The sequence below is a fragment of the Ixodes scapularis genome, unplaced genomic scaffold (genome assembly GCF_016920785.2).
Source record: "Ixodes scapularis isolate PalLabHiFi unplaced genomic scaffold, ASM1692078v2 PGA_scaffold9__187_contigs__length_104089568, whole genome shotgun sequence".
NCBI lineage: Eukaryota > Metazoa > Arthropoda > Arachnida > Ixodida > Ixodidae > Ixodes > Ixodes scapularis.
In genome coordinates this window covers 62,599,679-62,626,521 of record NW_024609884.1, presented here as the reverse complement: position 1 = coordinate 62,626,521, position 26,843 = coordinate 62,599,679, and the positions used below count along the sequence as shown (strand labels likewise).

The 26,843-nt window shown below is 43.8% G+C and overlaps 1 protein-coding gene across 2 annotated transcripts in view; it reads right to left on the bottom strand.

Annotated features, from left to right (window-relative positions):
• Positions 1-21,280: 21,280 nt before the first annotated feature.
• The window catches only part of LOC8053681 (ubiquitin-like domain-containing CTD phosphatase 1), a 43,164-nt gene continuing 37,601 nt past the window's right edge, over positions 21,281-26,843 (bottom strand). For both annotated transcript variants that reach the window (XM_029978941.4, XM_029978942.4), the window contains one exon: positions 21,281-21,429. In XM_029978941.4, the coding sequence (XP_029834801.2) occupies positions 21,375-21,429 (55 nt within the window). In that variant the 3' untranslated portion in view covers positions 21,281-21,374. The remainder of the gene's footprint in view (positions 21,430-26,843) is intronic.

Sequence of the window (26,843 nt, the reverse complement as noted above, 5' to 3'; positions counted from 1 at the left end):
CAAAAAGCTTGTTTAATTTTCAAGATTAAACGTTCTAAATTCCAAATAAAAGCTGTCGCGACATCTTGGTGGCGTTTTAAGGCTAGCCCACATGGTGCGCTTTTCTCCGCGTCTGCGTCGCGTCAGCGCCTGCGCTTTGACGTCACTTCCGGCGCCGGGACGAAACGCAGCGTTTTTTGGCGCATTCCGGCGTATCTGGAGGAGCCAGATATTTTGCGTCCACGCGTCGCGTCTCGCGCTCCGTCCAGAAGGCAACAACCAATGAACCGCCGTGTTCACTAGTTGCAAGGAGCGTTTGAATTTTCTCCACTGTAGGACTGTAGTTTTCGCCACAGACCTCGCGACAAAGGCGATGACAATAATAATAATAATACTTTTTATTTGCACATATTGCGATACCCACTCGGCAGCGTGCGAGGCTAGGCAAAAAGGTCGAGACCCTTACGCAGGTGGGCCTGCTAGCCCGCCGCCAAGTAGGGAAAGGGATACGGGAAAGGAAAATAAATAAAAACACTCAAAACAGAAAGATACACACAAAAACGGGTAGCAGCCCTGTGCTAGAGTTCCTGTATAGGCTCCCTACGGGAGCCAGAGTTGCGCATTTGTTTTCCCCGCGCCGCCACGCCGCTATTCGTCGAGATCCATCACGTGAGGAGCAAAGCATCCGGTGGCGTGCAAGAAAGCCACCTTTACGGTCGCTCCGCCGACGTTTTTCGCGCCCCGGCGTATGTTTCCCTGCTTTCCACCTCCTTTTCCTCCTCTCCTGTTTTCCCTGCGCGGCGGCGCGCGCGGCGCCGCTATTCGCCAAATTTAGTCACGTGAGAAGCAAAGCATCCAGCTCGTGCGGGAAAGCCGGCGCTACGGCCACGCGCCGAGGCTGAATGCGCAACTCTGCTACCGTAGGTAGCATATACAGGAACTCTACCCTGTGCCATTCCGAGGCAAAGCGCACGCGCGCACGCACACACACACACCCGCGCGCGCGGAGTTTACAAAATTTGCACGCTCGCGGCCTTACATAAAAACGGCTTTTAGGCCCCGCCAAAGCTAGCAGCAGGGCGAACATGGGTAGTTACGTCCTTCCCCCCGCGGATATCAGTTTATCATACCTTTTACACAAGTCCAGGGAATCCTCTCTGCTCCGCGGGAGAGGCTGACGCTGCTTCAGCGGAACAGAGAGGACCTAGCGAAGTACAAAAGCGTCCTGCACTCTGGCAGGCCAAATGTAAAGAATACAAGGACACCGAGAGACAAAGGTACAAAATTAATACTACCGGCAGCAACCGCAACAACGTAACCACTGTAGCGGCCAGCGGCCAGCTGTAAATGTTTTGGCGCGGGCGATGGTGATGCCAATGGCGTATCGAAACGTGGATGAGGCGTACGCACTAAAAAGGATGAAAATTAGTGAAATTGAGCTTCATTGCGATTGCTGTAATAAAAATGAGTGCTTACTATTACTAAAATTAAATATTACGGCATGTAGCCATCATTTACCGCGCGATTTCTATTTAATGTTTGCTTTTGTTTCTTAAGCGTGTCTGGCTACGTTGGGCAGACGCTTCGGAAACGCAGACGCGAAGCGCTGCACGGTAGCGCTGCGTGTGGTTTGACTGGGCGCACGCGTCCTGCTTAGCGCGCGCGCCTAGCCGAGACGCGCGTCTAGACGCACTGAAAAACGCGCCATGTGGGCTAGCCTTTAAGCGCGAGACGCTTGCGTTTTGGGGGGTCCCCGGCAGAGAAACGCTTTCTGAAACTCTTCGCCGCAATCCTCGCTATTGTACCGTCCGTAACGCGCGGTAAAGTAGCGCCCGATATTCTAAGACTCCCTATTTTCTCGGCACACGTTTTCTCGTTAAGCTAGAATTTTTTTTCTTTTTTTAACTAGTTGGGTTTGCTTTATTTGTCCTAATGTTTGGTTCTATGTGTAGCGTAATGAAAAGTTGCCACTCATTCTGTGTATGGTCCAAGAAATTGTAGCTTATGTCAACAGAGCATGTATTGAATTCCTAATGCTACTTTCACTCCGTTGCTTTAGAAAATGTCTTATTAGTTTAGCAGTGTACTGATGTCATTCAACTATAAATTGATTACATTGATAATACTTCATTACATTTCAGAAGTTAGACTTCCTTGGAATTCGCTTCATGCAGAGCCAATATTCCTTTTCAGTCAATATATGGTTGAAGAGGATATCCATCTTTTGTTTTGAAGTTATGGAAGTGGACTGGATTGTACTGTTAGGACAAACTTCGGTCCCCTGGCTTTCTAGAATTGAACTGGGTTTACATTTGTCGGTTAGATTGATAAAGCAGTTGTTCCTTTTGCCTTTTTTTTTTTTTTCTCTTTCATTTTGCAATTGTGATGTGATAAAGCCGAGGGCCGCAGTTATTCCCAAATGAAGCAGCAGCAGTGTGTTCCCAGCTTGCGTCACTTCGATTCATTTCAAGGCATGCCACGAAATGGATGCCTTTATTCATACACCGTTGGAACTGGGACTGACTTCAAAATGCAGTTTGACACAGTGTTTAAGTGGTATGGGACTTGTGTTGAATGACCTATGCGGTTGTCACAGGTTCGTGGTTGGTCAACCTGAAACGCTCCAAGTCCCACCTCCTTCTTCTTGTCTTCCTCTTCCCATTAGTTTGAATTTTGCCGGCATTATACTCTGTTTCATACTTAGCGTGCAACGCTGTCAAAGCTACTGGCGCGGGTGCGTGACTTTATCTACGGTTTTGCTTGCGCGAGAAGGCGTGCAAATGATCAACGAGATCAAGCCCCACGCTCGCGCCAGTAGCTTTGACAGCGTTGCACCCTAAGTATGAAAGGGAGTATAGTCTCATCCGAGCTCATGCCTTTGGCGCTCAGGTAAACATGTGCGAGAATCGCAATTGACCCTCCCCCAAACCACCCTTAAACAGAACAAAATGACAAAAAAGACAAAATTTGTGACAGCGGTGTTCGAGAAAACTGCAGACGTTTATTACCCTGCCTGAAACTTTGCAAACATTTCAGTGTGGTTGCAGCTGTGAGGGTGAGGTGGATCCAATATGAAAACTGGACCCTGAAGCGACGCCTTCAGGATGCTGAAAATAATTATGGTAAGTTCGAAATTATCCCACTAGTATACTTCCTAAATATTTGGGCCGGGTGTCGGTTAAAAAATTTTAACCCAGTTAATTTGTCACAAATTTTCAGGCATAATATCTTGAAAAGAATGAAACTGCAGATGTTCCAAACTGGCTGAGGTAAAGCAGCCTTGCAGTGCACCAAGGTTTACACTGAACATACTTTTGTGTATTGTCCACGAGGTGTAGCTCGTGCATTGAAGTTTTGAGTTAGTTTCTTCAATGTTTGAACTTTCAGCGTGCCAGCTGGGTAGTGTGTAATTGTTTTTTTTTTTTTTTTTTTTTTTTTTATAGCGCAAGCAATATCTTAATCCTGGCGGCAGGAAGATTCGGCTAGCAGTTGACATGGTTGGACAACGGTGTGCATGCTTGCTTTCTCTGAAGCGGCCAATGAAGCGAAATAACAGCATGTGCGGATTGTCCATGCATTTAATTTTTTGTTTGTTGTTTGTTTCAGACTACATGTGCTCCCAGTACAAGGGGGTGGCCCTCCAGGCTCTGACGACCAGCATGTCGTCTCTGCTCTGCTGTCGAGGGAAATTTAAAGGGTAAATATTGCAGCTGCAGTTTTTTCTATTCTTTCCCTGCTACACTTCCTGCAAATTTCTGTGCATACTTGGTCTTTTTGTTTTCATGGTACTGTAAACTTTTGTTATAGTCCGTTGCAACTATAGAATAGCACAAGCCCCTCCCACAATTCCCTTTGCTCGCCATGATTGGCGGTGTCCTCTTGGCTTTCCTCCTCTCTAGTGAGTGCTTATTAAAAAGAGTGAAGGGCTTTGTGGGAGGGGCTTTGCTATTCTAGAGTGGCAACAGAGTATAGCATGACCTCAGTTAATTTAATCATTTCGAAGAGTCCTAGCGGGCACCCATGCATTTTTATGGGAAGGACTCGGTGTCATATTTTGAACCGAGAAAATGACCCTACAAATGGGAAAGCACGGGCCATCTGCTACAAAATTAACCGAACCAAACTTTATTTTCACCGGAAAAAGTCGACTCCTGTCTTATAAACGGCGAGTAACAGAAATCCTGTGCCAGTCTCGCCACGTTAGGAAGCTAATGCTATGACCCCCATCTTGATTTCTTTAATGCTTGTTATGGCTGTTTTCACATCTGGTATTTTCACTGTTCTTTGGCCAAAAGTGAGTGGCAGGTCACCTTAGGTTTCCAGAAGAAAGCGGTCGCATATGCAGAAATTTCTAGCAAGTTCGTAGCGCAGTGGCGCATCGTCGCAACCGAGGAAAAACTATGGTATTGTTGGTGCAAAACATTAAGCCTCACGACTAGCAGCAACTTAATCGTGGATATACTGCCCCGTACGGCGTTTATTTGAGCTCTACTCCACACAAAATATTAGAGGGGCACTTAGGTATCCCTTTGTGGATTGAAAGCGAAAGCATTGCCATTCCTAACGACACTTCCTTCTTTTTCCCCTCTATTGTTAGGAATGGCAATGCTTTCGCATTCAATCCACGTAGGGATACCTAAGTGCCCCTCTAATATTTGTTTTACATTACATCATGCGGCGTCAAACATCATGGTACGTCATGTCGTCACATGGAGTGTGATGTCATCGAACCGAGGACATATTTTTATGACCATCTTGCGGGCACATCAACGCCGATGCCGTCAAACATGATGAAAAAACAGCCTCAGATAAACAGGGACAAAGAACGGGTAAAGGCATGCCATCTTTTGCTGTAATGGGACAAGCTTCTTTTTGAGGGGAGAGTAATGTCACATTCCGAAGCGGCTGAGATAGCAGAGCAGCTAGCATGCCCGGCTCTCACACAGCAGCACTGGGTTCAAATCTCAGCCGTGGAAGCACATTTTATTCTTTCTTTTATTCCTCTGTTAACGTTTGGTACAACTCGGATTTTCCGCTCCGTGGAGATATAATGCTTTCGCATTAAAAACGCACATCCAGTCAGGAATGTGCCTTTTAGTGTGGTAGAGTCGCACAGCTGCTCACCACTTTGAAAATCACTACTGAAGTATGAGAGGGCGCTAGTGATCACCAAATCAGGTTCACGCCATTCATAGGTGAAGGATCCTTTTGGGTGCACTGAAGATTTGTGTGGCATTTTCTTTCGTTGATTCATTGGCGCATCTCCCCGTTGATCGCAGTCCTGCACCTCGTTAGCTCTAACGGGCAGGATGGACAGCTCGGCAGACTCGTCGGCTGAATCTTCCGTGTGTAGTTTAGCATTGTCCTTAGGCTGCTTCAAGTAGGGATGCATGTGAACAGTGCGCAAAACACATGCCTCTTGCCCACGCTTCTATATTCATTGCTGGTCGCAGCGAAATAGCCAAGTGATGTGCGGCCATGTTTGCCCTAAAAAGTTTGTGAGACACTTTGGATAATGTCGTAATATTCCGTTGTAAGTCACAGAAAAGTTGCGACAATCTTGTTTTGTTAATAAGGATTTCTTCTCGGGTTTTGTCATACGCAAGTTTTTATCGTAAGTTTGCTTTTTGAATTCGGCCTCTGATGTCTCGATCCTCCCAATAATTCAAACTTAGTGTGGCGGATCCAGACCTCCGTTTTGGTGTGGGCGGAAAATTTTTAAGGATACTATTCTCCCATTCTTTCTTGTGCAAGGGGGGTCCACTCATATCAAATTGCCCTCCGAAAAGGGGGGAGCGAGGGGGGTCAACTTGGTATGGGGGGGGGGGGGGGGCCCTTTTGGATCCGCCACTGTTGTGAAAGCTGCAGTTGACACTCACCCATTCGGAGCATGGCTTTATGATCCGCATAGAACCCTATTACCCTTTCTTCGTGTCCGTTGTGATTAAAAATACTTCTTCAAGATAGTAAACAAACACAAAAAAGTAAATAAAAGTACACAGGGACAACAATTGTGGGCATAAAACACTGGCGCCAGTGTTTACCACCACTTATTGTCCATGTGTTTTTTGCGGCGCTTGTCTACGATCATGGATCAATTGGCTCGAATTGCCATATTAATTCTGCGAGATGCTTATAAGTCTTAGCTTCTCTATGTTCGAATTTGGTAAACTTCATAAGCGGCAACATCTGCTGGCTTATCTTTGGAAGACCTTTTCAAAAGACGAAATAAAAAAGAGTGCAATGCGGCGGCAAAACAGTGAGCGATTGATTCTTGCAGACTCGGGGGCAAAATATACTTTTGCATTATGGTGCCCCTGACAGTGTTATTAGTGCCACTCATTAAACTATCAAGGTAGTGTGTAAATTAAGTGCCTGGGTGAGCAAAAATGTAGGAAATTTGAATGTGACTTTCTGCATTTAAGGCTGGTTCACACATACAGTGCAGCGCTAACTCAGTCCTGTTAAGGCAACGAGTCACTGCTACTTCCATGGCCTGTATTGTGTGTTCTGAGGGTCCTCCTTTCATAAAGGACTGATGTCCCGGTTTGTAATACTGATTCAGCGCTGAGGTAGTGCTGCGCTGTGATCAGGATACCTTGCGCGGACATTGAAGTTTAGATAAGCAGATCAACGTGTAACTGTGCATCTTTTTTCTTTATAGGTTACCAGTACAAGGTCTCCCATGGACACGAAGGCAGTACAAGGTCCCCCATGAACACGAAGGCAGTGTACCGTATACTCGAATTTTGCATTTTTAATAAACCAGTTATTACTCCTTCCCACGATTTTATGCAGGCATTTTCCGAACCTTGCATGCGTATATAGGCGAACATATAAGTAAAACACTTGCACTCACTTTCCCCTTCCCTCAAAACAACGGTTAGATCCGGACCACATGTTATGCAACCTATTGCCGTCTTCCCCCTTAGAGCCGTCTATCTAGAAACCCATGCTAGGAGTATAATTTCTAATACATTTCATTTGAAAGTCTAGATACACTGCTTTGAGTCTCTGTTGAAAATCAAATGTTATTTTCTACAGCGTTGCAATTCAGGTTTTGATGGGCCATCTCATTTGGTATATTCCGACTCGTCGGAATATACCTAATGAGATGGCACGTCAAAACCTCAAGTACAACGTGGTAGAAAAAAACATTTGATTTTCAACAGAGACTCAAAGCAGTGTATCTAGACTTTCAAATGAGATCTATTAGAAATTCTTATGAGGTGGCACGGCAAAACCGTAATTGAAACGCGGTGGCCAATAGTTTTCGTAAACTCCTTAGGGACTCGTTACAAAAAATCAATTGTTTTTCAACACAGACTCGAAACGGTGTCAATAGACTTTCAAATGATATTCATATGAAATACATTGGAAACTTTATCGCGGTAGCTTTGTCGAAACATCAATTGGAACGCGGTGGCCAATAGTTTTCGTAAACTCCTTACGGACTCGTTACAAAACTCGTTTGCATTTCTATTGAGACTCGAAAAGATGTAATGAGTAGACTCCATAAACTGTCAAATGAAATTCATTAAAAAATTTTGTAAGGGTAGCTTTCTGATGCTGCAAGACGCTACTTTGTTGTCGCGAATCATTTGCCCTTCGAACGGTCGCGAAGCCATTGCGCCCGGAGTACCCTACGCAGCATATTTCAGAAACCGTTCGCGCAGCATCGCAACCTTCTTACTGCGAGCGTCGGTGATTCATCGTGTGTTGAAAGTCGGACGATGTGCTGTTCGAGGTGTCTTTTATGTGCAACTATTTCGTAAAAAAATTTGAAGTTTAAAAACGCGAACCTAACAGTGTACAAACAGTTTTAAATTTATTGATAAAAAATATGTTTATATATTTATAGATATATTTGTGCACATCGTGCGCAAAAAATAGTCGCGCTTAGTTCTTCATTCTAAATTATAATGTAAGTTATACGACGCAAAACATACTGTCGTCACACTTGCCCCGTTCAGAACCACTTTTGGACTGGACAGTTTCTTTAGAAGTTCGAAAGCTGACCTTCAAAGAGCTGTCCTGTTAAATCGGTAATGACAGCAAGGTAGACGCTATGCGTGTTTAAGGCCAATCCTGTCTCCGGTTAGGGTCACGTGACTACTGTCTCAAAGCTGGCGATAAGGCAGAGCACGGAACCTGCCTAAAGCACAAGGTCACGCATAACTTCTACTGCACTATCAACCTTGGGTAGAAGTGACAAATTCTCTCGCTCCGTTCATTGTTGAGATGCCCCTGAAGATAAGCCTTTGTAAGCGCACCCCACCCCCGTTCTGGCCTGCTTGCTTTGTACTCCTTCTCTCTTTTTTCTCTCTCTCCCTAAGCTGAAGGCGCGGTTGCTGTGCGTACTCGCCGGACTTGAATCCGCTCTCTGTGCGCAGGTAACGGCAGAAAGGTGATCATGTGGTTTGACGGATGACACATTACCCGTTGACAAACTCGGAATGCCTGCGTCGCAAGGACCGGACCTAGTTTCGCGCGTGATGCGGCCTGCGGGGTGCAGGCCCGCTGTGGATTTCGCTTCTGTGGTAAATGGTATCTCGTTCGAAAAGTCCTACCCGTGTCGATTTCTTCAAAGAGGCCCAAGACAATCTTGTGAACAGTTTAGTGTCCGGTTCGGCAAATGGCAGCGTGTGCTACATTGTGTTGAATCTTCACGGATCACTTCCTTGTAGTTTTTGTGTTTCACTGGTTGTTCTGCAGTGCCCGTGTTGACATATAAGTCGGATTACATCTTTCAAGTCCAGTATTTTCAACGTAAGTGTGCTGCAACCTACTTGATGATCATTGTCCGTTCTTGTATGGGTAATCTTCCGGATAACCTCTAGAATTGGGCATTGCCTATCTCCTGGCAGCTGGGAGAATAATTTTCCCGCAATCTTACCGACAGTCGCCAGCCATGATCTGTCTGAAATAATGTCACAACCGCAGGTAGAATACTGACTTTTTTATTCTACCTGCGTTTCGCAAAAACACGTTTCGTTGCCACCTTTCTGGTCGACATTTACGTTTCATCGACATTCGTTACGCGAATTGCGCGCTGTAGGGGCATTTCGTCGCGCGTGTATTCCTGAGGCGCGTGCTCACCGAACCAGCCCACCCTTTCACGCCGCTTCATGCTAATCTGAAGCGGTTCATTGCAACAAAAAAAGAAGAAAAGAAAACATATTTTGAGTAGAGTAGACAGTTGGGCGAGTTGGTAGTTATTGAACATAGTGACAGTTGCGCACACAGGGACAAGGACAGAGAAGAGGAACGCGCTTGTCTGTCGTCTACGTGTTCCTCTTCTCTGTCCTTGTCCCTGTGTGCGCAACTGTCACTATGTTCAATATTTTGAGTTTTTTTATGAAACATCGCGTGTTGATGAAACGATCTGTCTATGAAATGTAGTTCGATGAACTGATTGCACCGCCAATGAGGGGCGACTAGTGGTAGAATTTTGGCGAAACAATTCTGTCAGCTGCCGGGAGACTGGACACTACCCAAGAATTACCCCGGTTGTTGCTTGCTTTGCAGTCTTTTTAATTGTATCACAGCTGAGTAGTACCTCTTCACATATTACGAATTGCTGTGATTGTGCTTGTCTACAGAATAAGCTGTGTGTAATAAACTGTTAGGAGATTTCAAAACAATCCCTTGTGTCTGTTTACCTTCCTTTTTGCAAACAACTTGGCGAGGGCACTTGCAAAGAGCTGGGCGAGTGGAACGATGGCCAAAAATCAGCATGACGGCCAACATTGGATCGGGTCGCGCTTCCAGTGTTGTCCAATATTACGCCGGTCTTCGCCAATGTGGGAGCACCTTGGCTGGAACCATGGTTTAGCGATGGCCCAACATTGGCACCAATGATGGGGCCGACATCGGCTGGAACGACGGCTGAACATTGGCCCAACATTGGCACCGATCACTGGGCCAACATTGGAAAGGGTAGCGCTTCCAATATTGTCCAATATTGAGGCCGGTCTTTGCCGATGTTAGGCCAATGTCGGACCGACATTGGTGTGCTGCCTGGGAAGCTAGCTAATGCCCAGTGGATGGTGATCAGAGCCGTGACGGCCGTCGTGAGTATCGCTGTCAACCGGCTGGGAAGAGACGGTTGGGTCGACAAAACCCCGGACCGAGGCAGCTGAGGCATGTGCGAAAGAAGGCTTTCGTCGCCACCATAACAAGCACACCGACGTCGTCGCCGGGTGCGTTGACTAAACTTACTCTAACTAAACCTTCGTCACCGTCATCATCGGTCTGAAGGAGACCGTCACCATTCTGAAGGACTCCAACACTTTGCCGCGAACACCATTTTGCCATTAACAACATGGTGGTAAGTTGACGTTTAAACTTCAGGGTTTCTACCTCTTCGAAGTTAGTGCACGCTTAGTACCTATGTCTTCAGTTGACAATTTGTTGCGGTCTGTAGCTACTGTCAATCACGCAATAAAATCTGGATGGGTTGCTGATGGCATTTTGTTGTATCAATTAGATATTTTACCTTCTCACGCCAAGCTGCTGGAATTGCAAGTCAGTCATCGGAAAGTCACAAGAGCACTTTTCGATGCCCTGCAATAAACTACGAACACGTCTGTCCTAAAATGAATCGTTACTTGTCTAGACAGCAGCAGTTTAGTCTGACAGAGTATGGTAACATTGTTACCCACTGTAGACGAGAAATTTAGCCAGTGTCTTGTGGATGGTTGTCATCTTCGTGACCAAGAAAAACAATAAAAATAGAATTGTCCTACATTCAACACACGTGTGTTTAATGTAAAGGTTATTATAGCAATTAAATAGATTGTCGTTTCAAAAGTGACAGTAACTCATTGAAATTAAAGTGTAGTGTGAGCTGGATTTTTGAAATTTGCCTGTGATGCAGAGCAAATACGCACTGTTGGCTTATCACCATCAAGCATAAACGACAAGCGGAGGCAGAGTAGATGTGTGAAGGAAAAGCGAGCATATATGTACCAAAGAAAGAACTGCTACGTAACGTGAAGAATGTCAGCAATTATCTTGCCATTGTGGTACGAGCTCAGTGGCTATGCACATGCTTATAGCAGCCTGTGAATGTAGGATGCTCCCCTTATGTGGCAAAGCCAGGGGGGGGGGGGCTTCGCTCCTTCCCTCCCCAAGTCCGGCGGGCCCTAGAATATACGCACAAATTCCGACACCATCCCCCCCCGCACCCCAAGTCATGAACATCCCAGCCACCTCAACCGCCCTCCATCCTCACCCCCTTAGAAGCTCCTGGCTACGCCACTACTATCAACAGCACTCAATAGATAGTCAACATTATCAAGATAAACGAAATTTCTTTTATTTTATGCACCATATAGGCAGTGTTTTTGTCTTTATATGCATGCAGCCAAAGCACACACTGTAGAAAACACTTGTGTGAAGCCTGCGTTCACAATGCGGTCCCCGTCAAACTTTCAAGGCGTTAACGAATTCCACAAATTAAATTTTCAACGAACGAATTCGTTTTGCAAAACGCTGGCAAACTTACGTTGCGTTTTACATCATTCATCTTTGTCGTCCGATGAATCAGTAGTCAGCACTACACAAACCTCACTGAGCTTGTCGTTTGTTTTCTTGCCGTTGGGGCGATCGCTGGCGGTCGTGGCGGCAGCACAATTCTTTCTCAGACCGTTGGCTGCTGCCTCCGTGCTCGCGGAAACGTGGTTTTTCTTTTTTGTAAAAGGGAGGTTTTGAATCTTGATGCATGGCAACGCTGATTGAAGGTATATTACTGTCTTCATAATCTCAGCAAGGCTACCGTACGAGCCACAACACCACCACCACTTTCAAGCTTCATAACACCGGCACAAATAGAAGCCAAGTCTTGCATCTCGCCAAGTGTTATATCGGAGACGTTAAACGCCAGCTCACTGCGCTCTTCGACCCGGTCTTGCCGCCGAATGGGCTCGTCCAACAGCACGAAAGCATTCGTGTGCGCGTTGACCGAGTGACCGATCGCATGTCAAACCCCAGCCGCGGTCGATCCGACGAGCATCGCGGCCATGTTCTTTCGAGTTTAACTCGCCAAGGGTACGGTTGTCGAGTTAAAACAATGCAAATAGTCCCGTGCATTCTTGTTCTTACGTCATTTTGTCGTCACAACCCGAACTCGAAAAATGACTGTTAGCGGCAAACAGAGGCTTTCTAGTTTCACGAACGTTTCCATGGCAAAGAGCGTTGAATCGTCACGCGCAATGAAGCCAATGGGATAGCGAGGTACCTATCTAAGGACGTGTAAAAACGTGGAAGCCGTTTTCTTTACTTTTTTTTTTTTTTTTTGCACGAGCTTTTTTGCAAATATAAAAATTAGTAAAAAAGACTGCCCGAGATTATGCGGTCGCGTCCATTTCTTCAGCGCCGAAAGAGAAGAGCATGGCTTATGGGGACTACCGTCGTAATCACTGCGGTGAGCAAAGCGAGCAAAGCATTTTTTTTTTTTTAGTTCTGAGGGCACCAGAGTCAAGGAAATGCTGGGGCATTGTTACTATGCTGATCAAGGTTCCTTTTGACTCTACAAACTATTTTTCTATCTTTCCTCCTCTCTCTTCTGAGAAGTGTTGCCTAGTCGGAAACTCGAACCAAGTGGCGTGCCATGAGTGAAGTCAGAGCATCTTCTGCCGCAGGTCCCCAGGTAGGGATTTCTTGAGTCATTGTTTGCTGGCATCCAATGCCCGCTGCTCACCGTCTCTCTCGCCTTAGCGTACAGAGTACACCCTGCCGGCAAAGCTGAGTCACATTCCGTTGCAGCACGAGCCTGGCGGTGGTTGACTTGAAATAGTGGGAAGACTCACGCTGGGAAGTTCAAGACATATTCGAATGCATCTGGGGCTGCGCCCGTGACATTGCGCGGCTCAAGGGTACGTCATTAGCCGACGTGAACGTGACCCGCTGCTCTGGTGATCCGAAACCCAGAAAGGAGGCCAGAAGTGACCTCGCTGTGCCATCCCAGACTACGTTCCCGCGATTCGTCTCGAGAACGCCGTTTCTCGGACAGCTCGCACCTGTGCCGGCAATATCAGCTCGCTATCCACGAAGTCTCTGTTTGGATAATGCTAGGAAAAACTTGAGGACTACAATCCGTGCGTCGGTGGCGCAGGGTCGGTAGTAAGGACCTTCAGAACAGGGATGCTACCGTATCGTTTTTTCAACCGTAACAGAAGATAAGACATGTATATTCCAAGATGCTTCACGTGGTCCATTATTGTCAAAAATTCCAAATGACACTGCATGCACGATCTTCAACTAGGTAACCTAAAACGAAATTACGTATTGTCCTTTCATACAGCAGCGTGGTAAAGTTTCATGTTCAAGGCCACACGTACAGATAAAAAATACTAGTTCATTCCACAGTGACATCATGTGTTCAAGGTTGACAGGATTCCCTCGTCAGACAGACAGGATGTCATGGAAGGGACCGCGGTCAGCCCTTGATGGAACGTTTTTTGGGGCCTATTGAAGACTCCTTGCCGTCCGAAACCACTACCTTCAAGGCAAAGTGCCGAGCCTTCAGGAAAGTAATTTCGGGATCGAAAACATCCACTTCAAACTTCAAGCTTTATCTCATTTGGTGTCTCAAAAAATTTGGAAAATGTATTGCACTATCAGTATTTCTGTATTTGTATTTCTGCCCTCTCTAAAATGTACTCCTGTATTTGTATTTCCAAATACTTTTTGCCTCTTTTTAAAAAGTATTTCCGATACGTATCGCGATACGTTTTTACACATGTATCTTAGTATCTGTATTTTAGCTACTATTTTAATGTATCCCAGTATTTGTATTTCCAAATACATTTTTGAGTATTTCAGCCCAACCCTGAATCAGGATTAGAAATTCGACAAGCGCAGGCAGGTTGGCACTGGGATTAGAGCACTGCACGGGCCCGGGCCAGCCCGAAAGACCGAGCCCGACCCGGTCCGCGGGCCGGGCTCGGGCCGGGTAGCACGTATTTTCTCGGGCCCGGGCCGGCCCGGGCCGTGCCTGGGCAATCTTGTGCCGTAAATCATAAATTGTTGTTGATAGCAAGAATTTTGCTCATTAATCTTTTAGGTTCATTGAATACAAAAAAAAAAAAAAAAGGATGTGCAAATTCACTACAGCGTCGTTAAAAATAATAACTAAAAGACGTCTTGAAGCTAGAAAACCTTCAAGCTTTTTCCGTGTGAGCGAGGGTTCAGTGTTATAAATTGTAAACAAGATAAAGTCCCAGTCATATGCTTGTCAACCTGTCCGATTCATCGCTCTCAAAAATATCTAGTTCACTATTAGGAAGATTTAGAAAAACGTACGCAAGCGCTTTGGGTACCGTAAAAATAGCGTTGCGATCTAAAACCTATGGCGATGCTGATTTTTGCCTGCCCAAAGTGTTTGACTACGTTATTCTAAGACTAACTTATTTCACAGAGCGCGACACTATATTAGCGCGAACAAGCGATCGTCGTGTTTTTATGTTTATCTCATATAATAAAAAGGCTGTTTTCAAAACTATTAGTGTCTTAGAAGTGCTCATCTGGGCCACAGACCTAAGCGGTATACTTTGGTGCCTACTAACACTATTTCGAAGTAAAATTCGAAAAAAGAGCCACCGTCGTGTTCGCGGTATCAGTGTCGCGCAGTGTACATAGTCCGTTTCGCGCTTGCACGTTTTGGGAACCATCTTGAAAAAAACGTTTTAAGGATTTAAGTAGGAATATATTAAACTTAAGCTTGCCTGAAAGGGTTCTATATTTTAAGAACGCATTGACATGTAAAGCTACTTCAGAACATATTCTTAAACAGAAAAGGTGCGCAGACCAGGTTTAGAACGATGGAGACTTTTTGCGAAGAGGTTGCGATGTGCAGGGCCTTATAAAAGTAGGTTGAAACGGGACGCGTTCAAACGCAAAAGGTGTTTCGGAAGCTGGTTCAAATAAGAAGGGCGTTTAGGAAATGGGTCGAAACAGGACAAATTCAAACGAGAAGGGCGTTTAGAGAACTCGTCGAAACGGGACGGGTTCATATGGGAAGGGCGTTTAAAGAATGAGTCGAAACAGGACGGGTTCAAATGGGGAGCTCGTTTCGGGAACGGGTCGAAACGGGACCGGTTCAAACGGGAATGGGTTGTTTCGGGCTACAGCCATCGGGCCGGGTCGGGCGGGGCCTAGAAATTAAAAATTCTGTCGGGCTCGGGCCGGGCCGTGTCTCTTCCGGGCCGGGTCGGGCCGGGCCTAGAAATTAAAAATTTTGTCGGGCTCGGGCCGGGCCCGGGCCGTGTCTCTACCGGGCCGGGTCGGGCCAGGCCTAGAAATTCCGGCCCGCGCAGTATGAAAAAAATACCGAATGAGGGAGTACAGGGGGACATGGGATGGTCGTCTTCTGAGAGCAGGGAGGCAATTAGTAAGTTCAAATTTGAACAAAGGTTGACCGAAATGGATGATACGCGGTGGGCAGGAAGGTATTCAAGTTTTTATACATGAAAAGTTTAAACACAAAATAAACAACCCGAACCCGAAAGCTTACATTTAAACACCTACGCTGGTGATGGGGCTGAACAGACTACTTCAGTGAAAAAGGGGGTGAGAGAGGCAGAGAGGAAAATGTGGGAGGGAAGAATGCAGGAGAAATCAGCTCTAACAGTGTACAGGTCACGAAAACAGGAGGATAAATTTCAGGAGACAGACACATTATGTGCCGCCTACCATAATGATAGCGAGACACTAGAGCACTTGGTTTTGAAGTGCACGGGGCTTCGCCCTGCCCTCCCTGAAGGGGGCCCTGGGTTTTATCTGGCGACGATGGAAAGACGGAAGAGAAAAGGATTACAGTGACAAAGAGGCGATTAGAAGGTTGGTGGAAAATATCTAGGGAAAATTGAATGATGAACAACTAAGTAGCACAGCTGGGGACAGTCGGGAAAGGGGAAAATTGGGACTCCCACCCGCGTGGCTCCGGCCCAAAGTCTCAACCTTCTCTCCCAGTGGGTCCGGTGCTGGGGTAACGCCGACAAGGTTTGACCACAGGAAAATTGGCGACTCCCTCGGCGGGGGGAAGAAGCAGGCCGTTTTTAGTTTTTTTTTTTTTTTTTTTTTTTTTGCTCGATCACTTGAAAGTCATCCTGGTGATATCCCACACTGCCTGGTGATAGTTAGAGCCCTTCGGGGGAGGAAATTGATCTTGAAAGGGCGAGAGGAATTATGTGTTTGTCTTTTTAGACTTAGGCTAGGTGGCGCTAGCTACCGCCCGATACAAATGGTATAGTCATTAACATCTATCCACCCATCCGTATCCGATGGATGGATGGATGGATGAATACGGCTGAGCCCTTTGGATCGGGCGGTAGCTTACGCCACCTAGCCATTTTGTTTTACCACTTAAGCTTAGAATATTTAAATGTGAAATTTATATTCACTCCGCAGTGCAAAGAAAGTGAGGCTATGAAACCCCCTTGCCATCAGTGGATAAGAAAATACCTAGTTTTCTCTCGATTTCTGCCACCATTCACTTAATCTTTGCTTGGTAATCTCTACAGTCTTGAAATCCACTCTCCCTTCGCTGTCTCTAAAACCCAATGACTTTATTAAATCTATGTTGTCTTCGGTAGGCATAGGGTGAAGCCCTTTACAGTAGAGTATCAAGTGCTCAGCCGTCTCGTCCTCCTCTCCACAAGCAGTGCACACTGTATCAATTTCCTGGTACTTCACTCTGTATGTTCTGGTTCGCAGAACACCCGTTCTTGCCTCAAACAGCAATGAGCTTCCCCTAGAATTGTCATAAATGCTTTCTTTGGCAATAACTCTTTTGTTTAATCTATAGCTTTCCAGAGCCGTCTTTGTCTGTATTCCCTCTAGCCACCAATCTCTTTCTGTGGCCTTAACTTTCTTCTTAACTGAGACTTGCTCTTCGGTATCTTCGCTATAGCCCAAAAACTTTCCTCTTAATTTCCTAGTGCGCTGTCTCCACTTTGTGTCTACACTCCTCATGTATAAATAGCTGAAAACCTTTCGTGCCCATTGCTCCCCGTCCATTTGCCTCAACCTATCCTCAAATTCTACCTTGCTCACCGCTTCCCTGCTCTCAAATGATGCCCATCCCATGTCTCCTTGTACTCCCTGGTTTGGCGTTTTGCAATGTGCCCCCAAAGCCAGTCTACCTACTCCGCGCTGTTTTATTTCTAGTCTCGCATGCACTTCGGATTTCATGCATAGCACTGCGTTTCCAAAAGTCAAGCCAGGCACCATGACCCCTTTCCAAATCTCTCTCACCACCTCATACCTGTTGTAATTCCAAAGTGCTCTATTTTTCATTACAGCTGCATTTCTGTTGCCCTTACCTATTTATACTTTTCATGGTCTCTGAGATATTCTGCACCATCACATATCCATACTCCTAGATACTTGTATTTACTAGCTCTCTCAACTGTAATATTCTGTATCTTCAGCCTCTCAACTTCATCCTCGTTAAAAATCATGACTGCCGATTTTTCGCTACTGAATTCTAAACCTAATTCCTCTCCTCCCCTACCACAGATGCTCATTAATTCCTGCAACTCTGTCCTGTTGTTAGCCATTAGTACAATATCATCCGCATACATCAATCCCGGTAAGGATTGCTGAATTTTTTGGCCTAGCTTACTGTAAGAAAGGTTGAACCCAAGCCCACTCTTCTCTAGTCTATCCTCCAATCCTCTCAGATACAACATAAACAGCAAAGGCGATAACGGGCACCCCTGCCTAAGGCCTCGTCTTATCTCTATTTTCCCTGTCGCCTTTCCTTCCCATGTTATAATCACCTTGTTATCTTTGTAAATGTTCCTTAATAGTGCTGTTAGTCCTTCATCTAGGTTTAAGTTCTCCATTATGTCCCACAGGTTTCTTTGGTTCACATTGTCATAGGCACCCTTGATATCCAGAAATGCCAGCCAGAGCTGTCTGTTTTCTTTTTGCGCTATTTCTATACACTGTGTTAGAGAAAATAAATTGTCCTCCAACCTTCTTTGTTTTCGAAACCCGTTCTGTAATTCGCCCAGTATGCCCTCGCAATCTACCCATTCCTCCAGTCTGTTCTTTATAATCTGCATTACCAACCTGTAAATAACCGGTGTCACGGTTATAGGACGATAATTCCTAATATCAGACTTATCTCCCTTTCCCTTATATATCATACTCATCCTACTAAGCCTCCATTCATCTGGAATATTTCCTTTTGTTATCATGGTACTCACCACCTCCCTTAGTTTTGCCTTAGATTTAGGACCCAAATTCTTCACCAGCTTGATAGGGATACCATCTGTGCCTGTCGACGTGCCACTAGGGACTCTTCGTTCCGCCTTTTCCCATTCTCTTTGTCCAAAATCCGCGATGTCACAAACTGGACTGCTACTTCCTTCGGTTCTCCTATTACTTCCTTCGGTTCTCCGATTACGAAATGTAGAGCGCCATCTAGTAGCGCGCCGAGGACTACGTCCGCCATCTTGGTAGCGGCGAGAAAACGAAACCAGTGACTCGACCGGCAAAGACCCCATGTAACGAGCGACCGCGATGCGATGCCAACGCGTTGCTGCGTTCCGCTGCGGATGCAGGGACAAACCTTCTATTCGTGCGTGATGTGAACGCAAACGTGAAGAGGGTTCACAATATCTTTTAGATGTTACTAGAGACGCAGCTTTTGACAAAAACAATCGGTTACAGCGCGAAGAAACATACGGACGTTATCGCGCGGCATGACGCCATTTATAACTATTGAACTGGCACCTAATCTTTTCATGAAGTTGTACCAAATTTGTTTCTGAACTCCTTTTCTTTAATGCACGTTGTAGTCTCGGTCTGCGTTTTTCTTGACGCGCATGCAGCTCGATGCATGCAGAAGATGACAGTTTTATTAATCTACGCCACCAACCATAATTGAAGATGCGTATTGTTAACAGTGAAAAAAACCTGAAAGCACCACAGATTCCTCATTTTAATGTCATATATTAAAAAAAAAAAAAAAACAACTTTGGAAAGCTATACTTCGTTTCAGCTTCGGTCCAGACACAGCCAAAGCTACAAGCGCGAGCTCCGGGCTTTCAGCATCCCTGCAAAGCACGCGCGCTCGTGCAGTGCAAGCACTGTTTTGGGCCACATGCTCGCGCTTGTAGCATCGGCTGCGTCTGGACCGAAGCTGAAACGAAGTATAGAAAACAATCTCATTGCGGCGATTTCTATACACTTGACCTGGCGTCGGTAAAGGAGGTTTGTAAAACCTCGTTGTACCGTTATAAGTTTGTAAAACCTCGTTAAGCTGAGTCTCTAAAAATAAACAGGAGAGTTTGTTGATATAATATACTTGAATATTTAAGCGCGGTCATGTAGAATAAAAAACACACACACAGACCCGTCTTTTTTGTCGAACGCCAGTGTTGCCAGATTGGGCTATATATAGCCAAATTGGGCTTCATTTTTTTCTAGTTGGCGTCAAAATTTCGCCTTTGGCTATGTGGCTATTTTTGGGCTATTTCTAAGGGTGCGGCGAACTCTTGTCGAACCTCAGGTTCGACGTCGAACTTTGAGGTTCGACTAGTTAATTTTCGAACTTCTAGTCAGTTTCGGAGAAAACATTGTTTCTCTTTTGGCTAGTTGAGAGGAGAGAAAGGAAGGAGAATGGCTTCAAACTTCTACAAACTTCGGGGTTTTCACAATGCAGAGAGATGCAGTGCTAGCAGAGTTCAAGCGGTCTCCCCACAGCGCAGTGAAGCAAATCAAACGAACAAATTGCACTGTTTTTACAGGTCCGGTAGCGCGTCTTCTACCCGGACGTAGACTGGACTCTCCAAACGCAGCTTTGGTGCCCATTGCGAAAATTCTTAGGCATCGCCAACTTTAAGAAAAGGAACACAATCAAAAATAGCTTGAACCGGAACGGGGGACGCTCATATTCTACACAAAGAAAAATAGACGGGTGGGTTATTGTCTAAGGTATAGCACCCCCTATACCTTAGATATAGGGGGTGCTAGTTTGAAACTCCCAGTTCTGACTGTTCTGCTTCTACATTCTGTTCTTTTACTGTATGATTGTATCTAACGGGCTTCACAATATCCACGTATGTTTTCTAAACTTTTCATCCTTCTTAAGCTTTTTGTTTATATATATATATATATATCAGGGGACCTAATGTACACAAAAAGTGGCGCATTTGAGCGTTGAAAAAGAGAATTTAACGTGTTGTTTTTTGCGCGTATGAAAAATTGTCAATAAAAGGCTTAAAAATCGTTGTTTTTAGTCTTGGCTATTTTGGGCTATATTTCTTTTATAGATTTGGCTATATTTGGGCTATACCTCCCAGCCGTTTGGCGGTTTTTTGTTGGGACCATCTGGCAACACTGTCGAACGCCACTTCGACAAAACAATGTCGGCGGCGGCGGAAACTTGCGTTGCGGACGGCGAGTGGAGACGAGCGGTGCTAACTTCATCTCACAATCTCCTTTTCTTTTTTTTCTCGCAGCCGAGGTAAAAAAAAAAAAAGTTTAATGCGAAGAAGTTCGGGGGGGGGGGGGGGGGGGGGGGGGGGGGGGAGGGTAGTTTTTAAGAAAATAATGCAGTTATTCTGCCAGGGTTGAACAAACCTTCATTACTAGCGCAACATCCGTCAACTGTGCTTGAGGTCGATGCTATCTGAAACCAATTTGAGCTCTTAGCAACGCCAGAAAAATTGCCCAGGGTATAATTTCCTTTAGAGGAACACAGAGCTTTCCACACACACACAGGCACACACACAAAAAACGTTTGCCAGTAACAATTAAAAAAAAAAAAAGAAAAAAAAAAGAAAAAAAACTAGCGGAGCAGTTTACTGCTAAACAGCTTGACTTCATGCGTATTCGCATCGATAAAAGCATTAAAAAAGTCCTCAGAGATGAAAGGCATGATGGCCGAGTCCTTTGTCCATGTTGGGCGATCAGAAGTAAGAAAACAATGAAGTTTCCGTATCGCACTTACTGGCAGAGCGCCCACGTTCTGGAAATGCTGAGAAACCGAAACTCCAGATCCTTGACTACCAAGATGGCCGCGTGCACAGCGCTGCCAGACCACGAAGCAGTTTCGCATATGGTTTAGGGCTGCGAGAGCTCTCGACGTCACATGAGAAGTGTGTTTAAACTATTTTTTTTTTTTCGTTTACAAAAAAATGTTTTTGGGAAGTCACAGACAAAACAAACTTCTTGCAAAGTGAAAAGTGCACAGTAGATCACCTCCCATAAAGACAAAAAAAAAAAAAATACACACACACAACGGTATTTCTAGAAGACTGTGTATTTATAAACAAATATCATGAACGGTGTTAAAGCCTTTTATTAGTGTAAAAATATATGGTTATAAAAAAAAAAAACACCAAAACAACACACTTTTCCAGAGCGCTAGTCTTCAATCATGTCTTGGACCCGTCATTGCTTGCTTCAGAAGCTGTTTTCTTTGGCTTGTAGCTGTAATAAAGTTGCAAGTAAGCACACATTGTGGTATCTAATGCCCAAGACCATTCCACTGTTTGCAAGGAGTGCATGAGCAAACAGTGTGCAATCAACACAGTTCAGCAGCGCTACTTGGTACTGCAACAAGCAAGGGAAGCATGAACCAAATGCACCAACACTTCAAATGGCAGCTGCCAGAAGCCATGTTGTGAAACAATGTAGAGGTATTTTTTTTCCAAAGTTTGTTCATTTATTTAAAGATAAAGCAAACTACACTGACTTAACATAACAGTATTAACAATTTAATCGGACAGTTTGTCTCCCATGCAGTGTACCTAGGTTGCTTTAATTAAGAGTCCCGGATTTTGGAACATTTTTGCATTCATTCATTTAAAACTACTGAGAGGCAACTTTTTCTTAAAAAAAGCTAGAAAGAATTTGAATCTTGTTTCAACAGATTTCAATGTTTGAGTATCAAAAGCGCCTGCATCTATGTGTATTATTCCACTGGCCTCGTGCGAATCCGAGTGCTCCAAGCCTGTGGCTGTACATGCATAATAAACCGTTGTGCAAGTTGGTGCCCGTTTCATCTACTCCCACCCAGCGGTATAGAAGGTTATTGCATTTTCTCTTATCATGCCTTTTTTTTCACTTGTATCAGAAGCAGTTTTTGCCCTAAAAAATTGCACGATGCAGGAAGACACCGCATATCACTCTAGAGCAATTCTGGTCCTCGGGGCAAACCATACTACGAAGACAAAAAGTATGGCCATCAGAAGCCAGGGTGTTGAAACAGTGATGGTTATAACTGCTGCAGTATCAAAAGTAAGGTTGATAAATTGCTAAGCTTACTTACAATTGAGCCTGCAACTGTACTAGGTACAAAGTCCTGGTTGTATAGCATTAGAGGTTCTGACCAAATATGCCAATATACATTTTCTGCGTGGCCGTCGTCATCCTGAATAGCTAAACTTTCAGCATGCGGCTAAACATTTTTCTTTGGCCATGACACTCAAAGGTGTTTGCATTTCGAATGCGACGGTCGCTCATTCTTGCTTTGCCCCCATATTTTTTTTTACTTCTTCCACGTTGTAATGCATGCCTTTTTTTCTCGTCCCACAAGCTGATATATGAACTATGTGACTGAGGAAGCGGGTAAATGAAAAAGGACTATTAGAAAAAATAGAAACCTACACGTTTTATAGATATCTATTTCACTGGGTGTTTTTTTATTATTTCCCAATGAGGGCAGTGCAGGTAGAGGAACAGATACAACTATTGCAACCTCTAGAGAGTATGCTATATTGGAAGATTTCAATCCCTCCATTTGGTTTAGGAGGATAAAAGGTTCTCCTCTCAGAAAATTCACTTCATATTAGGATTAATGCCACTGCAAAATGTTTGAAAACAATATCATGAAAAGGGGGGGGGGGGGGGGGGGGCAGTTTTTGAAATAGATTCGTTGTTATATGTAACATAATAGGGCACCATTGACAAAGTTTGTGTCCTGGCTAGTATTTCTTGCCGTAAGACTGTAACAGCAGGGCTAAATCAATGCCCAAACTGAAGTGTCAAGTAAAAAAAAGTGTTTAGTTATAATTAAAAAGAAGTAGGGCAATAAATGAACTTGCATTTATTTAATAATAGGGTCATTTTCCAGAAAATTATACATTTAGGTTCATGAAAAGTTAATTTGCCAACATTGACATCAGTTTACTATCTTATGTTGATCAATAGGTAATTCATTTGTTATTTTCATAGAAAACAGCTGAGCCCCCAGATGTTTATATTGCTAACAACAAACATTGTAGAACATATACTCAAGATGAAAAGAGAGATAGCTATTTTACAGCTTTATTTTTTCTTGTGCTTATCAGAATGTATTTTGTTTTTATTTTGCAGTATTAACATTTGCAATAACATACATACAATGTATAGACTCAAATGTTGTGTCTAGATTAGAAAATATTCTTGTGAGGGCTGCTTCTTTTGCAAAACTTCTTGAAATGTGCCACTTGGTCTGTTTGAAAAGCAATTAAACTGATTTTAAAGCACAATATTATTTATTTGAGGAGCATGCCCACTTTTTGATGAATAGTTCAATATCTTTACACAAACCGAAAAATAAATTTATCGCGCAAAAAGTATACAGTAAAATTATTTTCCGTGTACCAAAACATTTTTTTTTTTCCGGTGTGATGCAGGCGGAATGGAGGGTACTGGACCTCGCGTTTCGTGCCTGTCATTAAAACATATAATTGGCCATGAAGTAGCATGATTATATACTAAATACCAACGGGAAATTTACATTTTTTTAGTTGATGCAACTGACCCATGCTGCAATTTACCCGCGACAACAGATAGTTATGCGACTGACCGTTATACAAATGCACATTATATGACTGACTGTTACACGACTGACAATTCGAGCAAATTAATTTTTTTTATAAAAAAAAAAAAAAAACTCGCAGTTGAAATTTAATTTTTTTAACACCACAAAAACGCATGTCTGTTTTGTCATTGCAAGTTATTTCTCATCGAGATATTATGAAAAACAGCACATAAAAGATTGTAACACCACTAGCACATCAAAACACTTTCAGCCTTTCCACTCTGGTGGAGAAAAAAGAGCAGCGGAGCTGTACTATGTGCTGCCATGTATAAGCGACAACGGCAACCAGACAACCGGCAAGCCGGTTGTCTGGTAGCCACTGTCGCTCATAGATGGCGGTAGCTGTTCAGAGGGTTGTGTCAAGATTTATTTGTCCACAGACACGAAACTGGGGAAACCTGAACATTTGTCCTTAACAGCTCCGTTGTAAAAATGTATGCATTTATTTCTATCTATGCATAAGCTAATAAAATTTTAGGTTTTGGCCCAGGGTGAATGGCTCTTGTCGCAAGACTTCTCTGAAAATATGTTAAACAGTCTGCATACTTACAAATTAAACATGGCTGGCAGAAGCTTTTACATATATTTGTATATCTTTCGTTATGCCACTGAAACTCAGGTCGGTCAGACTTGTTTCTTTTAAACATTTGTAAAAATATGAATACTTTAGCAACACTGAATGCTGAGATCATATCATAAATTGGAGCTGACAGAGTTGTATGATTTTTTAAATCAAACTTACCAAAGTTTACTTTGCTAAAATAAAAGTTCACGCCTTTGAAACTTGTGTGGTATTTAGCAGATGCAAAACAAATGCAGAAATTACACAGGATGTAATATAAACTTTTTTTTCTTTCTAAAATAGTCTTAATTATGAGAACTTGCAAATATTTGTTTTTAGGACACCCTATATTTTAAGAATGATGGGAGGAAGCTGTTTAAAAGATACTTGACAATCACTCGAATGTTTAATTTTCAGGAAAATGACCCAATAATATAATGTTTAATATTCCTTCAAAAGAAATGGTAGAGCAAGAGGGGAAAAAGCTTCAACATGAAGCTCAATCCTGCAACCCCATCAAATAGGTACACACAATTTGTGCAATGAATAGAGTGCACAATTGAATACAAAACTACTATCACTATTGCAGTAATGTATCTAAGACTGCAAACCAGATAGACAAGCCACATTAACGTTCAACTATGTGTTCTTGAATTTTTAGAACATTTGAATGAAATACATTCAAACTTAGAATTCACAACCTTGCTGACAAATGTGCTCCCTCTTAAATACATTTTTCTGCAAATAAGAAAAAAGCCTTGGCTGAAAGAAGAGACGAAGCAGGTTATGAAATGAAAACAAAGAGTAGTATAACTTGAATATAACAATCAAAAGAATACTGCCCTTAGTTCTTGGAGGGAGGGAGGCAGCGGCAAACAAAGCTCGGGGATAAATAGCGCAAATGCAATCCCCAACTACCAAAAATTGCATTTCCTTATCTGCCCCAGGTTGGGGTCGCTGAGCTTCATTCACCACTGCCACCGTCCCTTCAAGAACTAAGGGCAGGATTAGCTTTATTCTATTACTCGCGAGAGCTTGCTTTGCAATCCAGGTTGCTCATTTTATTTATAGCAATGAAGACTAGAGTAAAAAAATTCCCAAACCAGTGCCGGCTTGCTAGAAACAAAGCCTTTGCAGTCTTAGCTAAGACTGTGAGAAAGAAAACACTGCTAAAGCTAGCACAAGAGCAGAGTTGCATGCAAAGTCTAGTCACAAGTGCTTGTGTGCCCCAGGCTTGCCAGGCTTTCTTTCACACAGCCTTAGCTAAGACAATGTGTCTAGCAAGCCAGCCCAGATGTTATGAGGACTTGGATTTAAAGCTAAAAATGAATCCTAAAGAATTATGGCAATTTGTGAAGACTATAAAGCTAAATAAAAACTTTAAATATATATATATTTTTTTCTCTATACCTATTGCCTCTGGTTGTTTCCCAACTGTGCAGTCAGTGCTGAACATGCTATGCCACCCATACCCAGGTAGCACCATTCTTCGAGCCAAAACTGGTTATTAAAAAGATAAAATAAAAATAATAATAACCATTAGAATTACTAAAGGAGCGATTCTGAAACTACCTCCTATTTCGAGGTCGACACCTTGAAATAAGTCAGTTTCGGAATCGGTCCTAACTCAAAATGCATCTTGTAACATAAAAATGCAGTTAGAAATCTTCTTTCTCCAAGGGAAAGTTTATTCTGTAAATATGAACCCCATCAAGGCACTTAAAGGGGCACTGACACATCAAAATCATATTTTTTTATTATTATCCGAAACGATTGAAAACGATGCCGGGACATTACCCTCAAAATTCAAAACTTGGGAATTCAGTATTTCTGAATTAAAAAAAACAATTTCCAACTGCCAAATTTGAAGTTCCCGCGCAATCCGTGCCAGTGAAGTGAGTCAAATTTTGCGGTCTCCTGCGACTCATCTTTCTTTCGGACCTCCGCTCCACGGTATGAAGCAAAGCGCCGTTGCTTGCCACCGCGACCCGAAGCGAGGAGGAGGTGAGCAGCTAGGCGGGATAGAAGGGTGCCGGCATGGGAAAAAAAATGGTTTCTTCCCCGACTCGCCGATAAGCCACTGCCCGAACGCCGCCAAGTTTTCCGAGGGAGGATACAAATCCAGGAAGCGACATCACACCGAAATCTGATTTTTGGTATTCAAAAAGAGGGCCGTAGTGCGTTCGCAATCGCGTTAAAAAACATGTTTTATGATTGCCGTTATTAAATGTTATAGAATTGTCGCCTACAAAGCTTCTAAATTTCCTGATTTTTGAAGTCACCGATCAAAAGAAGCAAGGAGGTGAGCGCGGGAAATATAAACGCCAAAAATAAAAAGGCAAGCGCGCGCGCCAAAAAAAATTTTTTTTTTGCGATGCGTTTTTTTTTTGCGTGTCTATGACTATAACTTCCATCGTTTTAGACAATAAAAAATAATACGACCTTTGGGGTGTCAGCAGTCTTGGATAAGTTACT